At 39.4% G+C, this 23535-nt stretch overlaps 1 protein-coding gene across 1 annotated transcript in view; it reads left to right on the top strand.

Moving 5' to 3' along the window:
• The window catches only part of LOC133761800 (pregnancy zone protein-like), a 68943-nt gene that overhangs the window by 4542 nt on the left and 40866 nt on the right, over positions 1-23535 (top strand). Inside the window, exons 6-12 of the mRNA XM_062194646.1 lie at positions 142-310; positions 2301-2385; positions 13018-13141; positions 14956-15070; positions 18196-18305; positions 21578-21739; positions 22235-22459. Coding sequence (XP_062050630.1) covers positions 142-310; positions 2301-2385; positions 13018-13141; positions 14956-15070; positions 18196-18305; positions 21578-21739; positions 22235-22459 — 990 coding nt within the window. The remainder of the gene's footprint in view (positions 1-141; positions 311-2300; positions 2386-13017; positions 13142-14955; positions 15071-18195; positions 18306-21577; positions 21740-22234; positions 22460-23535) is intronic.

The following is a 23535-nucleotide window of genomic DNA, read 5'->3' as shown; positions in this document are numbered from 1 at the left end:
AACTTTGCTAAATTCTTTGGTGCTAATTTACCAACCATTTATAACCCAATTCCCAATGTCATTCTTAGCTGAAAATCTGTCCCTCTACTCAAAAGTATGTATTTCTAATTTTTCTGTGAACTAAAAACATTGTACCTACAGAATCCCAAGAAGAACCGAATTTTCCAGTGGGAAAGCCTCAAACTGCAAGGGGGACTCACCCAACTCTCTTTCCCACTGTCGGTGGAGCCCATTCTGGGTCACTACAAGATCATGGTAACGCCACAGTCAGGAAAAAGAATAGAGCACTCCTTTGAAGTTAAGGAATATGGTAAGAATTCTGTATGTATAAGGCATTAATGATATTGAACTATTTAATATTAGATAATTTTTACACATGGGTAGCAAGCAAAGGTCTAGAGCACAATAATTTAAAATTAGCAAATATTTTATTCACTTGGATATCTGCTAAGCATTTTCCATGGACTGTCTCATTTAATCCTCACAATGGCCTTCTGTTTTTATCCTCATTTTACAAATGAGCATATAAATAGTAGAAAAGTTAGCAAGTTACCAAAATCATAGAGTTACGAGAGTATTGAACAGTATCTTTTGACACCATTCAAACATGAATTGTTACATCTGGTTGCCTATATTTTACAACTTCAAGTATTGCCTGGATTATCTCCTAGTCTTCTGTAACCTACACCTCCATTACTCTAATTATGATTCTTAAATCATAGTAATTTAGTTGTCAAACAGTAGTTCAACTAATTGTAGTAATCAACTAACCTATAACATAGTTGATTTAGCAACTCGGGCAATGAAGCAATCTTATCAGTTATATGTGTTTTCTTTTTAAAAAATTTTTGAAATGTGTAAGGGAAAGAGAGAGGGGGAGAAAAAGAGAGAGAGAGAGAGAGAAAGAGAGAGAGAGAGAGAGTTAGAGACAGAATATCGGAGATCTCTCTTCCATTGGTTCACTCTCCAAATTCCCAGCTGGGATTGGGCCAGGCCAAAGCCAGAAGCCACCTACTCAATGCAAGTCTCTCATGTGGGTGGCAGGGATCCAAGCACTTGAGCCATCATTGCTGCCTCCAGATACGCACATTAACAGGAAGCTGGAATTGGGAGTGGGACTGTGATTAGAACCCAGGCTCTATAATATGGGATGTGGGTGCCCTAGGTGGCATCTTAACTGCTAGTGCAAACACACCCCATCTGGATTTCCTAATGTAAATTAAATATTTCATATCATGGCCCAAAAGTCCTATCATAAGTCATGATTCCACAAACTCACCTGAACTGCCATGAGAATCAGAGAATAAGTTTATATTGTAGGAATAACAACTCGCACAATGTTGAGAGAGGCTACAAAAAGTAAGAGTTCATCAGGGGGAGCTGACAGATTAAATTACTAAGCAGTTCTGAAACATTTGTGGGGATGAGTAAATTGGAGCTTGCAAGGAATTTGGGAAGCCAGCTTCCTTCCGCTGCCAGAGTGGACAGCGCAGGGGAACTGATGGAAGAAACTATGGAAGCCTCTGCTTGACTCTTACCTCAGTAGACTGACAGCCATCCATCTGGTGGTGGGCCTGGGACCTCCATTGGTCAGCAGGGCTAGCATTTGGGAGAAGAGCTGAATAAGAAGAGGAAAAGAATAAGGACACACAGGCAGGAAGCTCTTATGTCTTCTATTACCACAACTCTGATGATCTTCAGAGTCTAATGGTACTTCTTTCCTTCTGTCTTTTTTTTTTTTTTTTTTTTGACAGGCAGAATGGACAGTGAGAGAGAGACAGAGAGAAAGGTCTTCCTTTTGCCGTTGGTTCACCCTCCAATGGCCGCCGCGGCCGGCGCACCGCGCTGATCCGAAGGCAGGAGCCAGGTGCTTCTCCTGGTCTCCCATGCGGGTGCAAGGCCCAAGCACTTGGGCCATCCTCCACTGCACTCTCTGGCCACAGCAGAGAGCTGGCCTGGAAGAGGGGCAACCGGGACAGGATCGGTGCCCCGACTGGGACTAGAACCCGGTGTGCCGGCGCCGCAAGGCAGAGGACCAGCCTAGTGAGCCATGGCGCCGGCTCCTTCTGTCTTTTAACTCTTGTGCAAATCCAGAGAAGGAGAGGGTAGGAAACAGTACCAGCTTAACAAAGTACAAATGCCTTCCCCTTTTTGGTACTGTCCTTAGTGTTCCCTGCTGCAGTCAGTCATTCCCGGGGATCCTATCTTACAAGGTTCTCTAGTAGATTCCCCTGCTGATACTTCCATGATCTCCTGCCCACTCTGACTCATTTTTTCTCCTCTGTTTTTCCATAAAACAGTTTTGCCCAAATTTGAGGTCCAAGTAAAAATGCCCAAGATTATTGGTTTTCTAGATGAAGAATTTGTGGTGACTGCCTGTGGCTCGTGAGTTATATTTTTTATCTCATTTTTGTTTTCATCTTCCATTTGAGGGATGTATTGGAAATAATGGTTACTGAACTTTTAAGTATTTTGATAAGATAAATTTGATTATGCAAATTGCTTAAGCTCCCACTAGGGAGCAAGGCAGGGTAGCATATGGCACTTTGAATAATAAGGTCATTTACTGGACATTTAAAATATGACAGATAATGTCTAAGTACCTTGTACTCACTAATACTTATATTCTTATCCTAAGCTATGACATTGGAACAATTATTATCCTCATTTTACAATGAGGAAACTAACTCTGTAGAGGTTAAAAAAAGTAACTTGCTCACATTACTGCAGAGAGTAAATGGCAGAGTAGAATTTAAGTCTGACAGTCTGGCTCTACCTCCTAAACTTCACCACTATTCAAAAACTTCATGGAAAATATGTATTAGGAAAAAACTAAACATGCTTTCAATTTAAAAGTTTCACCTCACATTTTTGTTTTAAGATATTTCAAACAACACAGGAAAGTGTAAATCTCAACAGACACACATAGATTCAATACTTTTTTATAGCTTTCTTTCTATGTATTCAGTTATATGACGTACTGATTTTAAAAATTTTTTATTTTAATTTTTTTTTAACAGGCAGAGTTAGACAGAGAGAGAGAAAGGTCTTCCTTTTTTTTTCTTTGGTTCACCCCCCAAATGGCTGCTATGGCCGGCGCGCTGCACCAATCCAAAGCCAGGAGCCAGGTGCTTCCTCCTGGTCTCCCATGTGGGTGCCGGGCCCAAGCACTTGGGCCATCCTCCACTGCCTTCCCGGGCCACAGCAGAGAGCTGTACTGGAAGAGGAGCAGCCGGGACAGAATCTGGCACCCCAACTGGGACTAGAACCCAGGGTGCCAGCACGGCAGTTGGAGGATTAGCCAACTGAGCTGCGGTGCCGGCCTATTTTAATTTTTAACTAGCATTTAACAGATTCAGTGTCATTTGTATATATGGCTCTAAGAACATAATGATATTCCTTCTTCCCTTCTCCCTACCCCCCTTCCTTCTCCCTTTCTTTGTTTTTAGGTTTTGAGATAACATATTTTAAAATTACATTATAATTAAAAGGCTTAATACTTCACCAAAAAGAAGTTTAACAAGTAAAAAGCAAAAAGATCCCAATATAGAGGGAATATAGACAATGGCTCTAAACAATAATTGAATGGAAAACCATTTCACCTGTATACAGCAAATTTTAAAGTAATCATATATATTAAAACTATATTAGTATAGCATTCTTAACCATTGTGTTTGATAAAGGTAGAGAACTATGTTTTGCAAAACCAGATTTGCAAAATACTGATTCACCTGTGCATTTCTTTCAATTTTCTTTTTGTTGCTTGTTTTAAAAATTTTAGCTCACACATATAAGGGAGAATGTATGGTATCTGTGTTTTTGGGTTTGGCTTATTTCACTTAGCATATGTCCTCCAGTTGCTTCCATTTTGCTGAAAATGGTGAAATTTCATTCTTTTTAAATAGTTGAATAATATTCCATTGTGTGTCTATATGATATTTTCTTTAGCCATTCATCTAATGATCAACACCTTGGTTGGTTCCGAATTTTGGCTATTGTGAACAGTGCTGCTATAAACATTGCGATGCAGGTATCTCTGTGATATATTATGTTCAAGTCTTTTGGTTATATACCCAGAAGTGGAATTGTTGGATCATATGGCAAGTCTATTTCTAGTTCGCTAAGTAATCTCCACACTGTTTTCCACAGTGGCTGCACTACTTTGCATTTCCCCCAGCAGTGTGAAGTGTTCCCCTTTGTCCACATCCTTGCCAACCTTTATTACTCTCTGTGTTTTGGATTTTAGCCATTCTGACAGACATGAGGTTATGTCTCATTGTGGTTTTGATTTGCATTTCCCTGATGTTGAACTTTTTTTCAAATATTCGTTGGTCATTTGCATTTCTTCTTTTGAGAACTGTCTATTGAAGTCCTCTGCCCATTTCTCAACTGGATTGGCTGTTTTTTTAGTTATTGTTGAGGTTTTTTTTGTTGTTGGTGATATATTTTGGATAATCATTGTTTGTCAGGTTTTTGAAAATGTTTTTCTCATTCTGTTGGATGTCTCTTCACTCTATTGATTTTTTTTTTCTGTGCAAAAGCTTCTGAGTTTCATATAGTCCCATCTGCTTAGTTTTGTTTTTGTTGTCTGTGCTTTAAGGATTTTGTCCAAGAAGTTGTCTCCTACAACAATGTCTTGGAATGTTTCCCCTATGTTTTCTTCCAGCAACTTCATAGTCTCAGGTCTTAAATTTAGGTCTTTGATCCATCTTGCATTCATTTTTGTATATGGTCAGAGATATGAATCTAATTTTATTCTTCTACATAGTTACATCCAGTTTCGGCAGCACCATTTGTTGAAGAGACTATCCTTATTCCACTGTATGGTCTGAGCATTTTTGGCAACAATCTAAATGTGAGAGGCTAAATTAATTAATTCTGGGCTCTATATTCTGTTCCAATGATCTATGTGTTGGTTTCTATGCCAGTACCAAGCTGTTTGTTTACTATAGCTTTTTAGTATACTTTGAAGTCAGATATTGTGATGTGTCTGGCTTGATTTTTCTTGTTCAGGATTGTATTGGCTATTCTGGGTCTTTTTGATTCCATATACATTTTAGGATTGCTTTTTCTAATTCTGTAAAGACTGTCACTGTCATTTTGATAGAGATTCCATTGAATCTGTAATTGCTTTAGGTAGTAGGGACATTTTAATGATATTGATTCTTCCAGTCTATGAACAAGAGATACCTTTCCATTTTTTTGTGTCCTTGATGATTTCTTTCATCAATATTTAATAAATTTCATTGTAGAGATATTTTACTTTGGCTAAACTTATTCCTAAATATTTGATTTTTTTGTGGCTATTGTGAATGAGGTTTCTTTCTTGATTCTCTTTCTGTGAGTTCATTATTATCATTCAAAAAAGGTAGCTTTTTTTGTATGTTTGCTTTTTTTATCTGCTACTTTAGCGAATTGGCTTATCATTTCTAAGAGTTTTTTGGTGGAATGCTTAGACTTTTCCATGTACAACATTGTATCATCTGCAATCATGGATAATTTGACTTCTTCTTTTCCAATTTTGATGCTCTTTATTCCCTTCTCCTTCTAATCGGTCTGGCTAAAACTTCCAATACTATATTGAATAAGAGTGGTGGAAGTGGACACCTTTGTCTTGTTCCAGAACTGAGGGGAAGTGTCTTCAGCTTTCCTTGCTGGTTGATTAAGTACAGTCTTTATAATTCTGAGGCATGTTCCTTCTATGTCTAATTTGTGGATGGTTTTTATCATGAAGGGATGCTGAATCTTATCAAATGCCTTCTCCCCATCTATGGAGATGATCATATGTTTTTTGTTCTTCATTCTATTGATGTGATTTATGACATTTATTGATCTATGAATATTGAACCACCATTGCATCTCTGGGATAAATCCCACTTGACCGCGGTGTATGTTCTTTTTGATGTGGTTTTGGATTAAATTTGTCAGTATTTTGTTGAGAATATTTGCATCTGTGTTCATTTAAGAGATAGCTCTGTAGTTTCTTTTTGTGTCATGTCTTTTGTTTTAGTTTCAAAAGAATGCTCGCCCTATGAAAAAAAGTTTGGCAGAGTTCCATCCTATTCAACATTTTGGAATAGTTTGAAGAATACTGGAGTTACTTCCTCTTTGAATATTTTGTAAAATTCAGTAGTAAAGCCATCAAGTCTTGGACTTTTCCTTGATGGAAGCCTTTCGGTTACTGCTTCAATCCCATTGCTTGTTATGGGTCTGTTTAGGTTGTCTATATCTTCTTGAGTTAATATTGGTAGGATATCTAAACAGGAATTTATTCATTTCTTCGAGGTTTCCCAGTTAGCATATAGTTCCTCATGGCAGTTTCTTATGATTCTTGTGTTTCAGTGGCATCAGTGGTAACGTCTCCTTTTTCTCTGTAATTTTATTTATTTGGGTATTTTTTTGTTAGTCTGGCTAGAGGTTTATCTATTTTGTTTGTCTTCTCAAAAACCCAACATTTTATTTTATTGATCTTTTGTATTTTTTTTTAATTTCAATTTTACTTATTTCTGCTCTGATTCTTATTATTTTTTCTCCTCATGCTGAGTTTGGGTTTTATTTGTTCTTGTTTTTCTAACTCTTCAAGATGCATCATTAGATCTTTGAGACATTTCTTTTTTATTCATGTAAACATTTACAGCTATAAATTTCCCTCTTAAAATATATTGCTTTTGCTGTATATGACAGGTTTTGATATGTTATGTTTTCATTTTCATTGATTTCAAGAAAGTTTTTGATTTTCTTTTTAATTTCTTCTATGACCCATTGATCATTCAGTAGCATGTTGTTTAATTTCCAAGTATTTATGAGTGCTCTATTGTTCTTCTAGTTGATTTTTATTTTTATCATTTTATGGTCCGAGAAGATACATGGTATGATTTCAATCTTCTTAAATTTGCTTACTTGACTTGTGACCTAATATGTAATCTATCCTAGAAAATGTTCCATGTATCAATTAGAAGAATGTGTTTTCTGTAGCTGTTGGGTAAAGTGTACTAAAAATGTCTTTAGGTTCATTTGCTTGATAGTGTATTTCAACTCCAATATAACCTATTGATTTTTTATCTGGATGATCTCTCTATTGATGAGAGTGGGGTGCTGAAGTTACCCACTATTATTGTATTGGAATCTATATCTCCTTTTAGGTCTACTAGTATTTTATGTATATATCTGGGTGGTCTTGTGTTGAGTGTGTATATTTATGATTGTTATGTCTTCTTGCTGAATTGAACCTTTTATCAAAATATAATGTCTTTCTTTAACTCTTTTTACAGTTTTTGATTTAAAGTCCCTTTTATCTGATATCAGGACAGCTATGCCTGCTTGCTTTTGGTTTCCATTTGCTTGGTTTATCTTTTTCCAATTCTTCACTTTCAGTCTGTGAGTATCTTTGTGAAGTGAGTTACTTGTAGGCAGCATATAATAAGGGCTATGTTTTTTTATCCATTCAGCCAACCTAAGCCTTTTGGTTGGTGAATTTAATCCATTTGCATTCAAGGTTAGAATTAATAGATAAGAATTAAAACACATTACTTTGTTGATTGGATAATAATTCTACCTGCTCCATTACCCATTAGTGAATTTGGTGGTGTCATTTTTTTTTAAAGGGTTATCTTATTTATTTGAAAGTCAGAGTTACAGAGAGAGATAGAGACAGACAGAGATCAAAGTCTTCCATCCACTGATTCACTCACCAGATGTCCATACAATGGACAAAGCTGAGGCATTCTGAAGCAAGGAACCAGGAGCCAGGAGCTTCCACCCAGTCTCCCATGTGAGTGCAGGGGCCCAAGGACTTGGGCCATCTTCTCCTGCTTTCCCAGGTGCAGAATTTCTTGTAGGGCTGTCTAGTGGTAAATTCTCTCGGTTTTTGCTTTTCTCTAAAATACTTTATTTCTCCTTAACTTTTAAAGGATAACTTCACTGGATATAGTATTCTTGGCTAAAATTTTTTTCTATTAAGCTCTTGAATATATAATCCTACTCTCTTTTGGCCTTCAGGATTTCCACTGAGAAGTCTGATGCTAATCTAATTGGTTTTCCTTTATATGTAAATTGATGCTCTTCTTTTACAGTCTTTAGGATTTTTTTCTTGTCTTTAACTTTTGACAGTACGCCTTGGAGAAGACCTTTTTTGGTTGAGTCTTCTTGGGATTCTTTGAGCTTCTCTCTGGATGCCCATGTCTCTTTAAGACCTGGAGAATTTTCAACTGTGATTTCATTTAGTGGATCCTCAGTGCCTTTTTCCTTTTCTTATTTAGGAATACCTATAATATGAATATTTGGTCATTTAATAGTACCCCATATTTCATGTATACTTTCTTCATTCTTCTAAATTATTCTCTCTTTATTTTTGTCTGATGAGGTGACTTCAAAAATCTTGTTCTTGAGCTCAGAAATTCTTAAAGCTTTCTATTACATTTTTCATTTCACTGATTGAAGATTTCATCTCCAAAATTTCTATTTGGTTCTTCTTAATGAGTTTCATCCCTTTAGTAATATTTTCATTCATGTCACTCATTGATTTCTTCATTTCTTTAATCTTTCTATCTGTATTCTCTTGCCTTTCATTGAGTTTCCCTACAATCATTTTTTTGAATTCTTTATTATCATTGTATAGATTTTCTTCAGCTCAAGATCTAGTAATCTAGATGAATAGTGTGTTCTTTTGGAGGGGTCATGTTTCTTGAGCACGACTTAGGTATATGCTCATTGGAAGCCATGGGACCACTCTGTTTCCAAAGAGCATATACCGTGAGCCCAAGAATAATGTTCCTCCTGCGAAATCACTATGTTACTGCAACTACTCAATACTTCATCATGCCAAAAACCGATTTTTGGCCTGAAGTCACTTCAACGAAAGGAGTCACTTGCTCCAGTGAACAGAGGTTACTGGGAAATTTTGGTAGTGCGCTCCTTTTGGATAACACTGCCTATCTGGTATATTCGTCCCCCTTCTTTATGGAGTAGGTTTTATTAAAAGAGTTTATGGTTTAGCTGAGATGCAGGCTATCACTTAGCTTGTTGTTTTGGCTTTGGTTCTAGGTGAGCCCAGGAGTGTAGTCTCTGAGTGATTTCTTTTGTCTTAATCAGTGTCAGCTGTGTCTATAAGTGACAGAGTGGACTAGTCTGCTGTGCTTCATAGAGATGAAGGGTTTCTTCAGGTGAATATCTTTGGTCCACAGGAAGTTTGGTGTCGTCTCCCTGGCAAATGTGATAGCCAGGGCCTTGTTCTTGGTGCTGAGGTAGATAAGAGTGGCTGCCCCCTTGTCCTACTGGCAAGGCTGAGTGATGCTTGGGCTTGTGGCACCGATTGCTGTGGCTCTAGGACTGTGTGATACAGATGGACCCATAGGAGAGCCCAATTTATGCTGTGGCTTATAATTCCAACGGTCCTAGTTCTAGGACTAGGGGATGTGAACTGGACCCTGTTCATTCTTACTGGGTGACTACAAGGTACGCAGGAGATTTTACACTGGAGGGTATGAGTCCAGAGAGGTGGGATGCAGGCTCTTCCCTATGTCCAATGGGTAGATTCCAGTGGCACTGAGAAATTTAGGGTGAATTATTATAGTTCCGGTGCTGCAGGGTATATTGGGGTCATTACCCAGATCTCCCAGGGTGGGAGCAGAGTTTTTTAATGGGCTGCTTCTGGTGTTAGCCTCCTAAAGCTACAATCAATCCTCCTTGCTCACATAGAGGGGGTGAGCGTAGCTCTGGGGCGAATGCCCCAAAACGTCCACGGTGGCAGGTGCAGGGGCCCGTCCTTTGCGCCTCACGTTGCTCTGACTCGGACCATGATGCTGGTTAGAGAACAGAGGCGTGCTGCGCTGCACTCTGTGGCAAGGGGAGAGAGGAAGGAAGGTGGCTTCCTTGCTCCAAGCCCAGCAGTTGCTCAGACCCGTCAGCTCACCAGGCTGAAGTAAAGGTCAGAGGGCAACTGAGGAATTCCCGCTCAGCTAAAACAAGCCACTAGTGGGGGTGGGGGAAGAGGGGCACTCAGCAATTTCTTCCTACCTTGAGGTGGTAAAATAAAGCTCACAGCTGGCTGCATTGCATGGCTGTAGGGTAGGGGAGTCTCTGTTGTTTCTCCTCTTGTCCCATCAGGTCCTCATTGTTTTTGTTTTTACTTCTTGGCTGAAAATTTCTGTTAGTGAGAATCCTAGAAACATAGTTGCTCCTTTGTTCTTTACATATCCCGGATCAGCCTCAGTGAGTGTGGCTACACTCTATTCAGCCATTTAGGATAGTCTAGATTCAGTTTTTTAGCATTTTTAAAATACATACTGTTTTTTGAAAGCAGGGGTGAATGTATTAATATTACATAATGTAGAATTCATGACAAAGATCATGATATGAAGAAATAAGGATATTTACTATATATTTATAATATAAAGGGTATAATTCAGTAAAGACAACTTGTAAATATCAATGAATCAAACACTATGACTTCCAACAATTATATATATATACATATATATGTAATAATTATATGTAAGCATTTCCATGTATGAGAGAAAAGATACAGTGTTTTTCTGTATCTAGCTTATTTCATGAAGCATAATTTTTAATTTTTAAAAAATATTTATTTTTTCTTTATTTGAAAGCCAGAGTCACACAGAGTGAGAGTGAGAGAGTTCCTCCCTGCTCCCCAAATGGCTGCAATGGCCAGTGGGCCCAACTGAAGCCAGGAGCCAGGACCTTCTTCTAGGTCTCCCTTGTGGGTGCAGGGGCCCAAGGACTTGGGCCATCTTCTGGTGCTTTCTCAGGCACATTAGCAGGGAGTTGCATTGGAAGTGGAGCAGCTGGGTCTCAAACCAGCACCTATATGGGATGCCAGAGTCGCAGGCAGAGGTTTAACCCACTGTGTCACAATGCTGACTGCAATTTTTAATCTTCTTTTATACCCAAATCCATTTCTTTTAATTCTGTTTTTGCAATAACTTTTTGAGGTCCTCTTGTATTGCTTCTGCAATTAAAAACACAAGGTCTGACTTTTTGAAGCTTTTCTATGTCTGAGACCCTGTGCTAAATTTAATCTAGGCCATCCAGCTGTAGAGCTCATGCTCATAGCTTTTCTGTCACTTTGTGTCCTATTATCACAGTTTTATTTATTGCTCTGAAATTCTTCAACTATGAAAAGACATGGAGGGGCCAGTGGTGTGGCGCAACGGGTTAACAGCCTGGCCTGAAGCACTGGCATCCCATATGGGTGCTGGTTTGAGTCCCGGCTGCTCCTCTTCCAGTCCAGCTCTCTGCTATGGCCTGGGATAGCAGTGGAGGATGGCCCAAGTCCTTGGGCCCCTGTACCCATGTGGGAGACCTGGAAGGAGCTCCTGGCTCCTGGCTTTGGATTGGCACCGCTCCAGCCGTTGCGGCCATCTGGGGAGTGAACCAGCGGATGGAGGACCTCTCTCTCTGTCGCTACCTTTTTCTGTAACTCTTTCAAATAAATAAAATAAATCTAAAAAAAAAAAAAAGACATGGAAAATCACTGGGAAGAAACCAAGCATGTGCATTAACTTAAGCCTGGATGTATATAGTAGAAATAAGAATATATACCATAGTTATTTCTTCTCTAATTAATTCACCAGAACATCCTGAACATACCCACAAGAAACTTTCCTCCTGCTTTTGTCAACTGCATGAACAACGTATTTTTATTTTTCTGTTCAAACATAATTCTTCAAATTTTTTTCATCAGAGAAGTCTTTTGACTTAGGTTTACTTAGCATATACTGAATCGATCTTCTGTATATAAAGATAATTGAAAATAAAAAAAAACCTGGTGTTAAATTAGAAATTGCATAAAAAATTAGTCAATTTTTAAAAAATATCATGTAGGATCTGTCTTTAATGTGCTGTACACTGGTATTTAATGCTATAACTAGTACTCCAACAGTATTTTTTCACTTTGTGTTGCTATGTGGGGGCAAACTGTTGAAATATTTACTTAATATATACTAAACTGATCTTCTGTATATAAAGAGAATTGAAAATGAATTTTGATGTGAATGGAAGGGGAGAGGGAGTGGGAAAGGGGAGGGTTGCGGGTGGGAGGGAAGTTATGGGGGGGGGGGTGAAGCCATTGTAATCCATAAGCTGTACTTTGGAAATTTATATTCATTAAATAAAAGTTAAAAAAAAAGATAAGATTGAATAAATAATTGAAATTTACTAAATGATTTATTAGTACTTATAAAAGCTCAAGGGAAAAAGTATAAAAGGTGAAGAATTGAAGTCCCAACTCTAAAGCTCACGTGTTTCACAATCGGGCTGATGCAATAGGTTTTTAACTTCAGTGTGCATCAAGCTATACAGGAAGTGCTTAGTTAAAATGTGTATTCCCTGGCCTTACCTACAGAGATTATAATCATAAATATGGGAAAATATTCAGGAGTCTGCATCTCATCACATATTGGGTAATTTCCATGCAGGTGGTCCATAAGGCACAATTTAGGAAACTATACATTGCAGTATTCCATCATATTGTCTCATCATGTTTGGCAGAATGAAACCAAGTCATTATGATCCTAGTTATACATAACATTTTTCTTTTATAGCTACTACTTTCCCTTCTAACTTTTCATTTATCCTTTTAGAATTATTATGAATTAGGCAGCACTTAGAAATATACTCTCTTCATAACCTTAATTTTTTGCTCTAGGATAACACAAGCTCAGTCAGAGCTAGAATTACATCTTGATAATTTGACAGCAGAAAAAGAGGAAAAAAAGATAGTGTGACAGTAAAAAGTCAAGAGAGGGAGGAAGAATCTGAGAATAATTAAATTGGTAATTTTGTATTTGAATACATTTTAAAAGATTCATTAAGTAGTTTTTCTTAAAGTTACAGGTGTGTTAGTACTTAGATAAATAAAGCGCAGTCCCAGAATAAATGGTTCCAAAGTAAAAATGCTCTTGAATATAATACAATTGCTTTAGTTGTATAAAATGATATGTGAATGGGTAAATCAGAATTATATTAAATACCTTTCTCTGTGACACTGTATTTTTATAGATACACGTATGGAAAGCCTGTCCCTGGTCTGGTGACAATTAACGTATGCAGACAATATTTACAGTATGGCTCCATGTGTCATAACAAATATCCACAAAGCATTTGTGAAGAATTCAGTCAACAGGTATGTGGAAACCAGTTTCCTTGGGACTCTAATACCAGATCTTGTTTTCTCAATTACTTACAATCATAAATACAGTACAATAGAAAATAGCTTTTGAAACAGTCATCAAGTAAGGGAAATACTAAAGAGATTGACTGGAAGCGTTAGGGGACTGCTTGAGGGCTGAACTCATAAATTTATATTGATAATTCATTTTGGCTGTTTTGTAATATCCAACAGCAATCAGCATGTCAGATGTAAGTGTAAGAAAGGGTATGGAAGCATCCAGAATTAACTTTTATCATACAGATAACAGAAGAATATGTTAAGAATTTGACTAGCTGGCCAGCGCCGTGGCTCAACAGGCTAATCCTCCGCCTTGCGGCGCCGGCACACCAGGTTCTAGTCCCAGTCAGGGCACCGGACTCTGTCCCGGTTGCTCCTCTCCCAGGCTAGCTCTCTGCTGTGGCCCGGGAGTGCAGTGGAGGATGGCCCAAGTGCTTGGGCCCTGCACCTGCATGGGAGACCAGGAAAAGCACCTGGCTCCTGCCTTCGGATCAGCGCGATGCACCAGCTGCAGTGCGCCGGCCGCGGCAGCCATTGGAGGGTGAACCAACGGCAAAGGAAGACCTTTCTCTCTGTCTCTCTCTCACTGTCCACTCTGCCTGTCAAAAAAAAAAAAGAATTTGACTAGCTGGAAGATAAAATAACCTGCCATGGAATCTTAACTGCCTAGGGAAGACTAGTAACTGAGCACTGGATTGTCAAGAGGCAAACCTCTTGGAGACCCCAGTTACATCAAAGAAGAGGTATAATAAGGATACTTAGGGGAAGCAACTGAAAGTAGAATATGCTATATTTTAAAAAGTGGACTCTATGAATTACTGATTTCAGAGAAAAATAATGTAAAAACCCAGTGTGTGGCAGTGTCAGCAGTCATTATAATGGTATGGAAAAGAAAGTTATTGAAGCTACAGAGATCAAACAAATGACAGGTGAATACTTCAAAATTTTGAAGAAGCATGGAATTAAAAGATAGTGCTCATTTCTATCTTCTTTTTGATGCCCCTCGTATTATGATGAGCATCAAGATAAATATTAATAAACTGATAAACATGAGCAGACTCTAGCCACAAGAATCATTAGTCTGTCAAGCACACTAGGATTAATTCTTGTTTTCAAGTGACTAATGACTTCCATACAAAAATAAATAGGGTGAAATTCCAGATGTGGTGAATATTTCCATGTAAAGAATTTCAAAATGAAAATAAGTATTAAAACATGGATCCCAATATTTAATTTGAAAATTTTATCATTACTAGGTTTCATCTCCTCAACAAATGTTCTAGACATTGGGGAAGCACAGTTAGGAACATACTATCCTATATATAATCCTCAGTCTGTATATATATAATTCCACCTATTCATAATCCTCAGTCTGTATTTAGGTGAAAGTGAGTAGAGAAGGCTTTTTCGAAGATGTTAGATCTCACTTGTGTTTTGAGGGGTAGTGACTGTTGGCCAAGGTAAGATTGAGAGCAAGAAAGTTAATTGAGAAATAACATACTCAAAGAGATAGAACTAGAAAACACCATGGTATATCTGGAATCTCCAGGAAGTTTATTACGGCAGAAATGGGATCCATTTCCAGAAATTAGAAAAGACAGCAAATAAATAACTCCTGTCACTTTTGGACTTGTGAGAGTATAATGCAAAAAGATGGTCAGAACATTTAAAAATTTACTCCAAAGGCCAATACAAATTTTCAAACACTGATAATTGACCTTGTTGGTAGTAAACGAGAAGACTCAGGAATCCTTTTCCTTTCTTTTCAGGCAGACAATAAAGGATGTTTCACAAAAGTCGTAAAGACTAAAGTATTTCAGCTGAGACAAAAACGGTATGACATGAACATACAAGTGGAAGCCAAGGTCAGAGAGGAGGGAACAGGTTTGTATTGCTTTTAAATATTCATTAATTCAATGCTCGTTTATCAAGCTTCCATTCCACACAAAACAATTTGGACTCTCTGGGATTATGAAAACCATGTAGTCACTGTCCTTGAGAAATAAAGCATCTCAAAATATAAATTTTTTGTGTGTATATTCATAATAAAATTCTCACTGGAAATAAAAAGCTAAGGGCCAAATGAATATGAAGAGAGGTAATTAATTTTAATACAGAGCTAGAAGAAATCTTTATAAAGACAATGTGACAGTCAAACTGATTCATGTAAGATGAGTAATAGAAAAATTAGTGAGAGACAGGGAAATACGATAAGCATAAGAATACATTCAGCCTCAGAAGAATCTGAAAGTGTAGGCTAATGCTAAGCTATGGAGGGAAGTAAATCATATACGAAATAACTTACTTTATTCAGAAGAGCATTGGATCTATATCCAATTTATTCTTTTTTAAAAAAGATTTATTTTATTTATTTGTAAGAGTTACAGAGAGAGGTAGAAACAGAGAGAGAGGTCTTCCACCACTGGTTCACTCCGCAGATGGCTGCAACGACCAGAGCTGCACCCATCTGAAGCCAGGAGCCAGGAGCTTCTTCCAGGTCTCCCACATGGGTACAGGGGCCCAAGGACTTGGGCCATCTTCTACTGCTATCCCAGGCCATAGCAGAGAGCTGGATGGGAAGAGGAGCAGCTGAGATTAGAACCGGCGCCCATATGGGATGCTGGTCCTTCAGGCCAGGGCTTTAATTTGCTGTGCCACAGCGCCGGTCCCCAATTTATTCTTTAGATGCATTTGAAAATTTATATATTTTTTTAAAAGATTTTATTTATTTATTTGACAGGCAGAGTTAACAGATAATGAGAGAGAGATAGAGAGAAAGGTCTTCCCTCCGTTGGTTCACTCCCCAAATGGCCTCTATGGCCGGAACTACACCGATCGGAAGCCAGGAGCCAGGTGCCTCCTCCTGGTCTCCCATGCGGGTGCAGGGGCCCAAAGACCTGGGCCATCCTCCACTGCTTTCCCAGGTCATAGCAGAGAGCTGGACTGGAAGAGGAGCAACCGAGACTAGAACCAGTGCCCATATAGGATGCCGGTGCGCGGAGGATCAACCTAATGTGCCATGCGCTGGCCCCAGAAAATTTATATCTTCTAAAGATCATTCTGTCACCAGAGGAAAGGCTGTGGAAGCTGTGGGGTCCTTGTCTTCACGCAAGAAAGAATTTAGGCGTGAGACAGAGAGCGGAATGATAAGGCTTTATTGAGGATAGGGAATCTGTCAGAACAGAAGGGACAGAGAGAGCGCCCAGTCGCTGGGACTGGGGGAGAATGAGGTTACATGGTTGAGTGGAGAGAATACAGCTGGGCAGGCCAGGTGGGCAGCTTAGCAGAGAGGCAGAGGGCTGAGCCTGCAGTCTGTTTGGACTCCCTAGGTTTTTAAGAGAGTCTGTTTACCCACGTCCCCCTCTCCTCCAGGACAAAGGATGGTGAGTCCTGGCGGAAGGGTTTGTTGGGTGAAAATTAGCAAATTCCTCCTCAGATTTGCTGGCATCCTGGCAGAGTAGGGGGGCTTCCCTTAAGGCGTATCTGAGCAGGTTTTATTGCCCCATGCTACCAGGTCAGGTAACCTATTTGGTCCGGAGGAGAGAATTCTCCTGGGAGCTTTCCTTGGGGGCAGGGCTGGGGCCACCTGGGAGGTTATCAGGGTCTGGGCAGGACTTTGAAGTGCACTGCAGTATGTTTTGGTCTTCAGGCCTGTCTCACAAACACACATAGGCTAAATCTGACTTCCTACTTAATAACTCTAGGAGATGTCAAGAGGACAGACAAATTGAAAAATATGTTGCAATATGATATATCAGAATTTTATTTAGACATGAAGTACAACATTCTAAATTTGGGGCTTGGTTAATGGAAATATCATTTATCAAAATAAGAAGTAGCTAAAAAAACTATTGTGATGAGAATGTGTCAAAGGTAATCAATTATAATTTCGTATGTCAGAACAAGGGGGTTCATTCAGCTGATCATTTTAAAAAAGAGTGAATGCACAGAACATTCACGGCACAGTTCCTCCTGTCACAACAAACATTCACAAGGTGTCGGTGAAGAATTCAGACCACAGGTGTGTGGATACCACTCCTCCCAGGACAGTAATGTCAGATTTGCTTTCTTGTGGAATGTGATAGTGGACACAGGCCAATAGAAAATAGCGTTTGAACCAGTCTGCAGGCAAGATGGCAGAGCACGGGAAAGCGTAAGGCCCAGCCATGTAAATCTGAAGCTGTGCTTGTTGAGTCCCTGTGCTCCTGTAAGTGCACACGATTGGCCCATTTGGCAAGGCTACATTCGGTGCAGAGACAGGACAAAGAGGATTCCAACAACAGAGACAACTCCACTTAGGATACAAACAGGAGCAAATAAGTCAGCCCAATGAGGTTAGAAGTCATAGGGATGGCGAGAAATAAGAGTGAAATTTCCTAGAAGCTGCTGAAAGGACTTCAGTGGCTCTTACATTTGAGGAATCCTTGAGAGAATGCGTATGGGTGATGGGTGAGACATGAATGCCACAGGTGGCAGGCCGGACCTTTCAGCCATAGGTAGCGTAGTGTGTTAGATATTGAGAACAACATACAGACTACACTTCACCGAATGAAAAAGCATCAGCTGTTGGTTATCCCTTGGATTGTCAATGCTGGGAAAATAAAGATTTTGTTGGGGAAGTAGCTTGGGATATAAATTTAAGCATATTTTTAGGCTAGTATGAATGTGAAGAATTTGACTGTAGGCAGAAAGTTGTAGGGGGAAAGCACGTATGTGAGAGAGACAAAACCAAAGATGGGACAAGAACACAAGATCAGAGCTTAAGAACAGGTGGGTGGAACAAATAAGACACCAGGAGTTAGGGGTTACAGAAAATGTAATATTTTGTATGAACGTGAAGCTAATGTCAAAATTCTTGCCAAATAATTTTTATATTTTAAACGTAAGGGATTCTGTAGAGAATAAGAAAAGAAGAATATGGATGGTATTTTGTTATGATGGAGTGAAGCTAAAATAGGGGTAAAAATTGAATGCATAGAACGATCCAACTTCACTTGCTTCTTTTTCAGGGTTGGAATTGACTGGCTATGGATCAAGTGAAATCACAAATACCTTAAGCAAACTGAAATTTACTAAAGTAAAATCACATTATAGACATGGAATACCTTTTTTGGGGCAGGTAAAATATCTTTTTAACATAATCAAATTTGGGGAAATAGGCTTAGATAATGAATTTTAAAATCAAGATTTATTACAAAAAGAATGTTTAGTATAAGAAAATAACTGAGTACTGGTGTTGTGGTGCAAAGGGTTAAACCACTGCCTGCTATGCTGGCATCCCATATGGGTGAGTTCCAGATGCTCCACTTCTGATCCAGCTCCCTGTTAATGCACCTGGGAAAGCAGGGGAAGCTGGCCCAAGTCCTTGGGAAAATAACACCACAATTACACTTTAGGAGATGAGATAAAAGGCAAGCAAGCAAAAAGAGAGAGCTCCCATTGCTGGTTCACTCCCCAAACACCTGCAGCAGCCGAGGCTGAACCAGGAGAAAGCCAAGAGTCACAACTACTTGAGCCATTGTCCGCTACCTTCCAGGGTTTGAAGGAAGCCAGAATCAGGACTGGAGCTGGGGCTTGAATCTAGGTGTTCTGATACAAGATGTTGGCTCTCTAACTGGCATCTTAACCACTGGGCCCAAAACCAGCCCTGAGTGCCTCTTTACATAAACAATAATTTTATAAAATATTTTTTCATAGAAATAGTAAAAGATAATATTTTATCCAGGTTGTTGAATTTTTAAATACTGAGTTTTAAGTTATTTTTAGCTTACAAGCTCAATATTGATAGCATCAGTATTGGCATATTTTAAGACAATAATCCAATTAAGCAAACTAGCAGTTTTCTTTCATATAGTATGTTATATATTAATGTTAGCTGTCGCAAAACACACCGGACACTGGAGTAAGGGAAAGGGTTTATTGGGGAACACCCTACAGACCAGAGTGAAGGGGCGGCAAAGGAAAAAGAGAGAGACGAGCCAAGAGAGAGGAGCCAAGAGAAAAGAACCAAGAGCCAAGAGAGCACGTGTTCAGGAACAAGCCCTTTTAAAACTTCACCTTAGGGTGGGCAGGGAAGCAGGAGCAGCGAATCCCATTAGGATGGGTGTGGAGCCTGGCTCAGGTAGCTGGGCCATGCGGCCACCTGGCTAAAACTGCACCAGTTTCCTAAATAGTAGATGCAAAATTTTCAGGTATCTTTTTTTTTTTTTTTTTTTTTTTTTATAGGCAGAGTGGACAGTGAGAGAGAGAGACAGAGAGAAAGGTCTTTCTTTTGCCGTTGGTTCACCCTCCAATGGCCGCCATGGCCGGTGCGCCTCGGCCGGTGCATTCTGCTGATCCGAAGCCAGGAGCCAGGTGCTTCTCCTGGTCTCCCATGCGGGTGCAGGGCCCAAGCACTTGGGCCATCCTCCACTGCACTCCCGGGCCATAGCAGAGAGCTTGCCTGGAAGAGGGGCAACTGGGACAGAATCCGGTGCCCCAACTGGGACTAGAACCCAGTGTGCCGGTGCTGCAAGGCTGAGGATTAGCCTATTGAGCCGCAGTGCTGGCCCAGGTATCTTAAATTTTCTTCAAAGTAACCAATCTTTGAATTGTCAATTTATGGTCAATTTTTTTATTTTAAGCTTTGAACTTTATGTTTTCTTCAATCATTTCAGTATCACATATCAAATTGGCAAGAAGTTAATTCACATATAGATAGAGTTTGGCAAGGCCATTTCAGGTAGAAAGAAGATCATGAAAAACTGCTTACCTGAAGACTAGTGTGAGAGGACCAGAGATTGAAGATAGAAGGAGATTGGCCAAGGCCCAAGGTGTGCAACAGCTTTCCAAGGGCAAAGATCTAAAAGGCAGCCAGTGACTGTTGCTAAGAAAACAGGTATAGCTGAATGTGCTGACCTGCTGTAGGTAGGCCAGACAGACCTTGAGGGAGTTTTAGATTATGATAAGACTTTTGCATTGAGAAGTGACAATGGTCTGAGAGGTGCATTGTGATCACATCATCTCAGGCTGTGGTGAGAAGAGCCACAGTCATGCAAGAGGAAAGATTGCAGAAAATTAAACAGGAAGCTATTGGAAACCTAAAGAAAAAAATGCTGTGGTTTTATTTTTTTAAATATTTTTATTTATTTATTTGAGAGGTAGAATTACAGATAGTGAGAGGGAGAGACAGAGAGAGAGAAAGGTCTTCTGTCCACTGATTAGCTCCCCAAATGGCCGCAATGGCCGGAGCTGTGCTGATCCAATGCCAGGCGCCAGGAGCTTCCTCAGGGTCTCCCACGTGGGTGCAGGGGCCAAGGACTTGGGCCATTTTCTACTGCTATCCCAGGCTATAGCAGAGAGCTGGATTGGAAGAGGAGCGGCTGGAATTAGAACCGGTGCCCATATGGGATGCTGGTGCCGCAGATGGAGGATTAACCTACTGCACCACAGTGTAGCCCCAATGCCACAGTTTTAACGAGAAAATGGCTCGCAGAGGACTATAGTGTTCTTAAATAAAGTATTAAATAGAACCGTAGAGTGAAATGGAGATGAAAAAACTGGGGAAGGTAACATTATGATCCCACTTTTGTGTATTTGCAATGTGAGTGCCCATGGGATATCCAAACCGAAATCTTAAAAATCTTGAGGGGAACTCATTTAGCCTAGAAATTAAGATGCCAATTAGGACATCTGCAACCCACATGGAAAGACCTGTGGACCTGTGTTTGATACCTGTCTCTGGCTCCTGTCTCCTGCTTCTTGATAGAGCAGATCCGGGGCCGGGGTGGGGGGCAGCAGGGTGAGTTCTGCTACCCCTGTGGAAGACCTGGATTGAGTTCCCAGCTCGCAGCTTCAGCCCAGCTCTGTCCCAGCCACTGCTGGCATTTGGGGAGTGAGTCAGTGAATGGAAGCTTGCTTCTCTCTCTCTCTCTCACACACACACTCTCTCTCTCTCAAATTAAATAAAAAGGAAGAAAAGATTTTGAACAGAAATGACCAATGATAATGTATTATATATTTCAAAATAACTTACACAGTAAATACTAACTATCTCACCAGGATAGATGATAAGCAAGTAAGGTGATAGGTGCATTAATTAGCTAATTTAATCATTCTATATTACACATTTTATATATCTATATATCACATTGGATCTCAGAAATCTTAAAATTGTGATTTTACTGTTCAAACTATAGCAAAAAATACTATTCAGGTTTCAAAATAATTTTTAAAATATTATAAGGATAAAAATCATATTTAGAGCTCAGGAAATGAATCTTGTTTTCAGATTCTAAGATCCTCACTAAATGGCAGAAAGTGACAGCGATGTAAAGAGGTGAACATTGCAAAAAGCAGAAGATGTCATTGATCTGTGACACCTGTCACCAGCTATCACTTTCATATTTCTAGGTTCTTCTGGTTGATGAAAAGGAGCAACCAATTCCTAATAAAACCGTATTTGTCAGTGTGGACGCACATACACACCAGACCAATTTCACTACTAATGAGCGTGGTTTGGCAGACATTTCCATTGATACCACCAGCTTCATAACTTCTACCATTTCTGTTACGGTGAGTCAAAGGGATGCATAAGAAACAGGTAAACTACATGGAAAAAAAGATGGGAAAAAATAAGACATAAATTAAGCAATGTGGAGACCTAAATCACAAGAGAAAGAACACTCAGTTGATAGCTTTCACTTTTAGATACTCTGCCTACAACAGTCTAGTTTCAGAAAACATGGAATAAATCATCTTAGTATGCCGTTGAAATGTTCAATAGGTTTATAATTCCAATACAAGCTAGATTTGGTTTGCTTCTTTTAGCATTCTACTATTTTTATTTTATGTGGAATATCCAGTCACAGGATGTTAAGAAAAAATAATTGAGTTTGATTGCAAATGAATATTTATTGAATCAGTATAGCATAAGTCTAAGTGAACTTACGGGGAAGCTCTTTATGGATTATGCTGTATTTGAGAAATACAGCATTTTGACAGTTCTATTATATATAATGCATAATTAATATATATTACACATGTAACGCCTATTTATTCTTCCACTAGGTCACCTACAAATGGAATAACTACTGTTTTGATAGCTGGTGGCTTGAGGAGCTTCATACACCAGCACAGCATGTTGCAGCTCCTATTTTTTCCCCCAGCAAGAGTTATGTTCAACTTGACCTTGTTGGTACTGTGGCCTGTGGACAAACCCAGGAGATTCGGGCACACTACATCTTGAATGGACAGATTCTGAAGGATGAAAAAGAGTTAACTTTCTATTATTTGGTAAGGATAAGAGCCACTGTAGCAGTATAGATTGTATAGACTCAAAAATTGTTAGGTTGTTATCAAAGTAATGCCTTTTATAATGTGTAAATATTAATAACTCTTGTTTTTATGCTTGAAGAAAAGTTACTTTTTAGGAAAGTATTAACGCTTTAAATTTTAAATTGTGCTGTGGTCACCACTTAAACTTTGATGCTCTTTTTCTTGTTGAATTTCAATATCATATTATTGAGTGGGAGAAGAAAGAGCTGAAGACAAAAACTTGACTCAAAAGGAAATAAATGTTATGAACAGTCTCCTAGAAAAACCATTCACTTCTGAATAAGTTACAAAGCTCATGATGGGTGTAGTTGCAAAGTACATTAACTGTAAGTTGGCCTGATAGTTTTGAGGCCAACACACCTATGTGTGTCCCTATTGTAAAAATGTCCAAAGCTAGTATTTACTCAAAATGAATCTTTTTAAAAATTTATTTATTTATTTTTATTATTTTTTTTTGACAGTCAGAGTGGATAGTGAGAGAAAGAGAGAGAGAGAGACAGAGAGAAAGGTCTTCCTTTTGCCTCCAATGGCTGCCGCGGCCGGCGTGCTGTGGCCGGCGCATCGCGCTGATCCGAAGCCAGGAGCCAGGTGCTTCTCCTGGTCTTCCATGCAGGTGTAGGGCCCAAGGACTTGGGCCATCCTCCACTGCACTCCCAGGCCACAGCAGAGAGCTGGCCTGGAAGAGGGGCAACCGGGACAGAATCCGGAGCCTCGACCGGGACTAGAACCCATTGTGCTGGCGCCGCAGGCGGAGGATTAGCCTATTGAGCCGCGGTGCCGGCCTTCAAAATGAATCTTTTTAAGAAGAAAAAAGTTAAATACATGAAAGTCTTTGAAGGACTGTCAACTATAAATAACATTTTCTTAATTCTATGAAAATGTAGAAAAATTGATGTTAGAATTCCAGCTTTATTGCTTCCCATTTGTGTGAACTTGGATAATTTATCTAATTTAATCCGTAAAGAGAAATGTCGGTCCAGGGTTGTGGCGCCGCAGGTTAAAGCCTCAAGCTGCTGCACTGGTATCCCATATGG

Source organism: Lepus europaeus, chromosome 6 (assembly GCF_033115175.1).
Source record: "Lepus europaeus isolate LE1 chromosome 6, mLepTim1.pri, whole genome shotgun sequence".
Taxonomy (NCBI): domain Eukaryota; kingdom Metazoa; phylum Chordata; class Mammalia; order Lagomorpha; family Leporidae; genus Lepus; species Lepus europaeus.
Note: the sequence above shows the minus strand (reverse complement) of the source record. Positions and strands in the feature narration are given on the sequence as shown.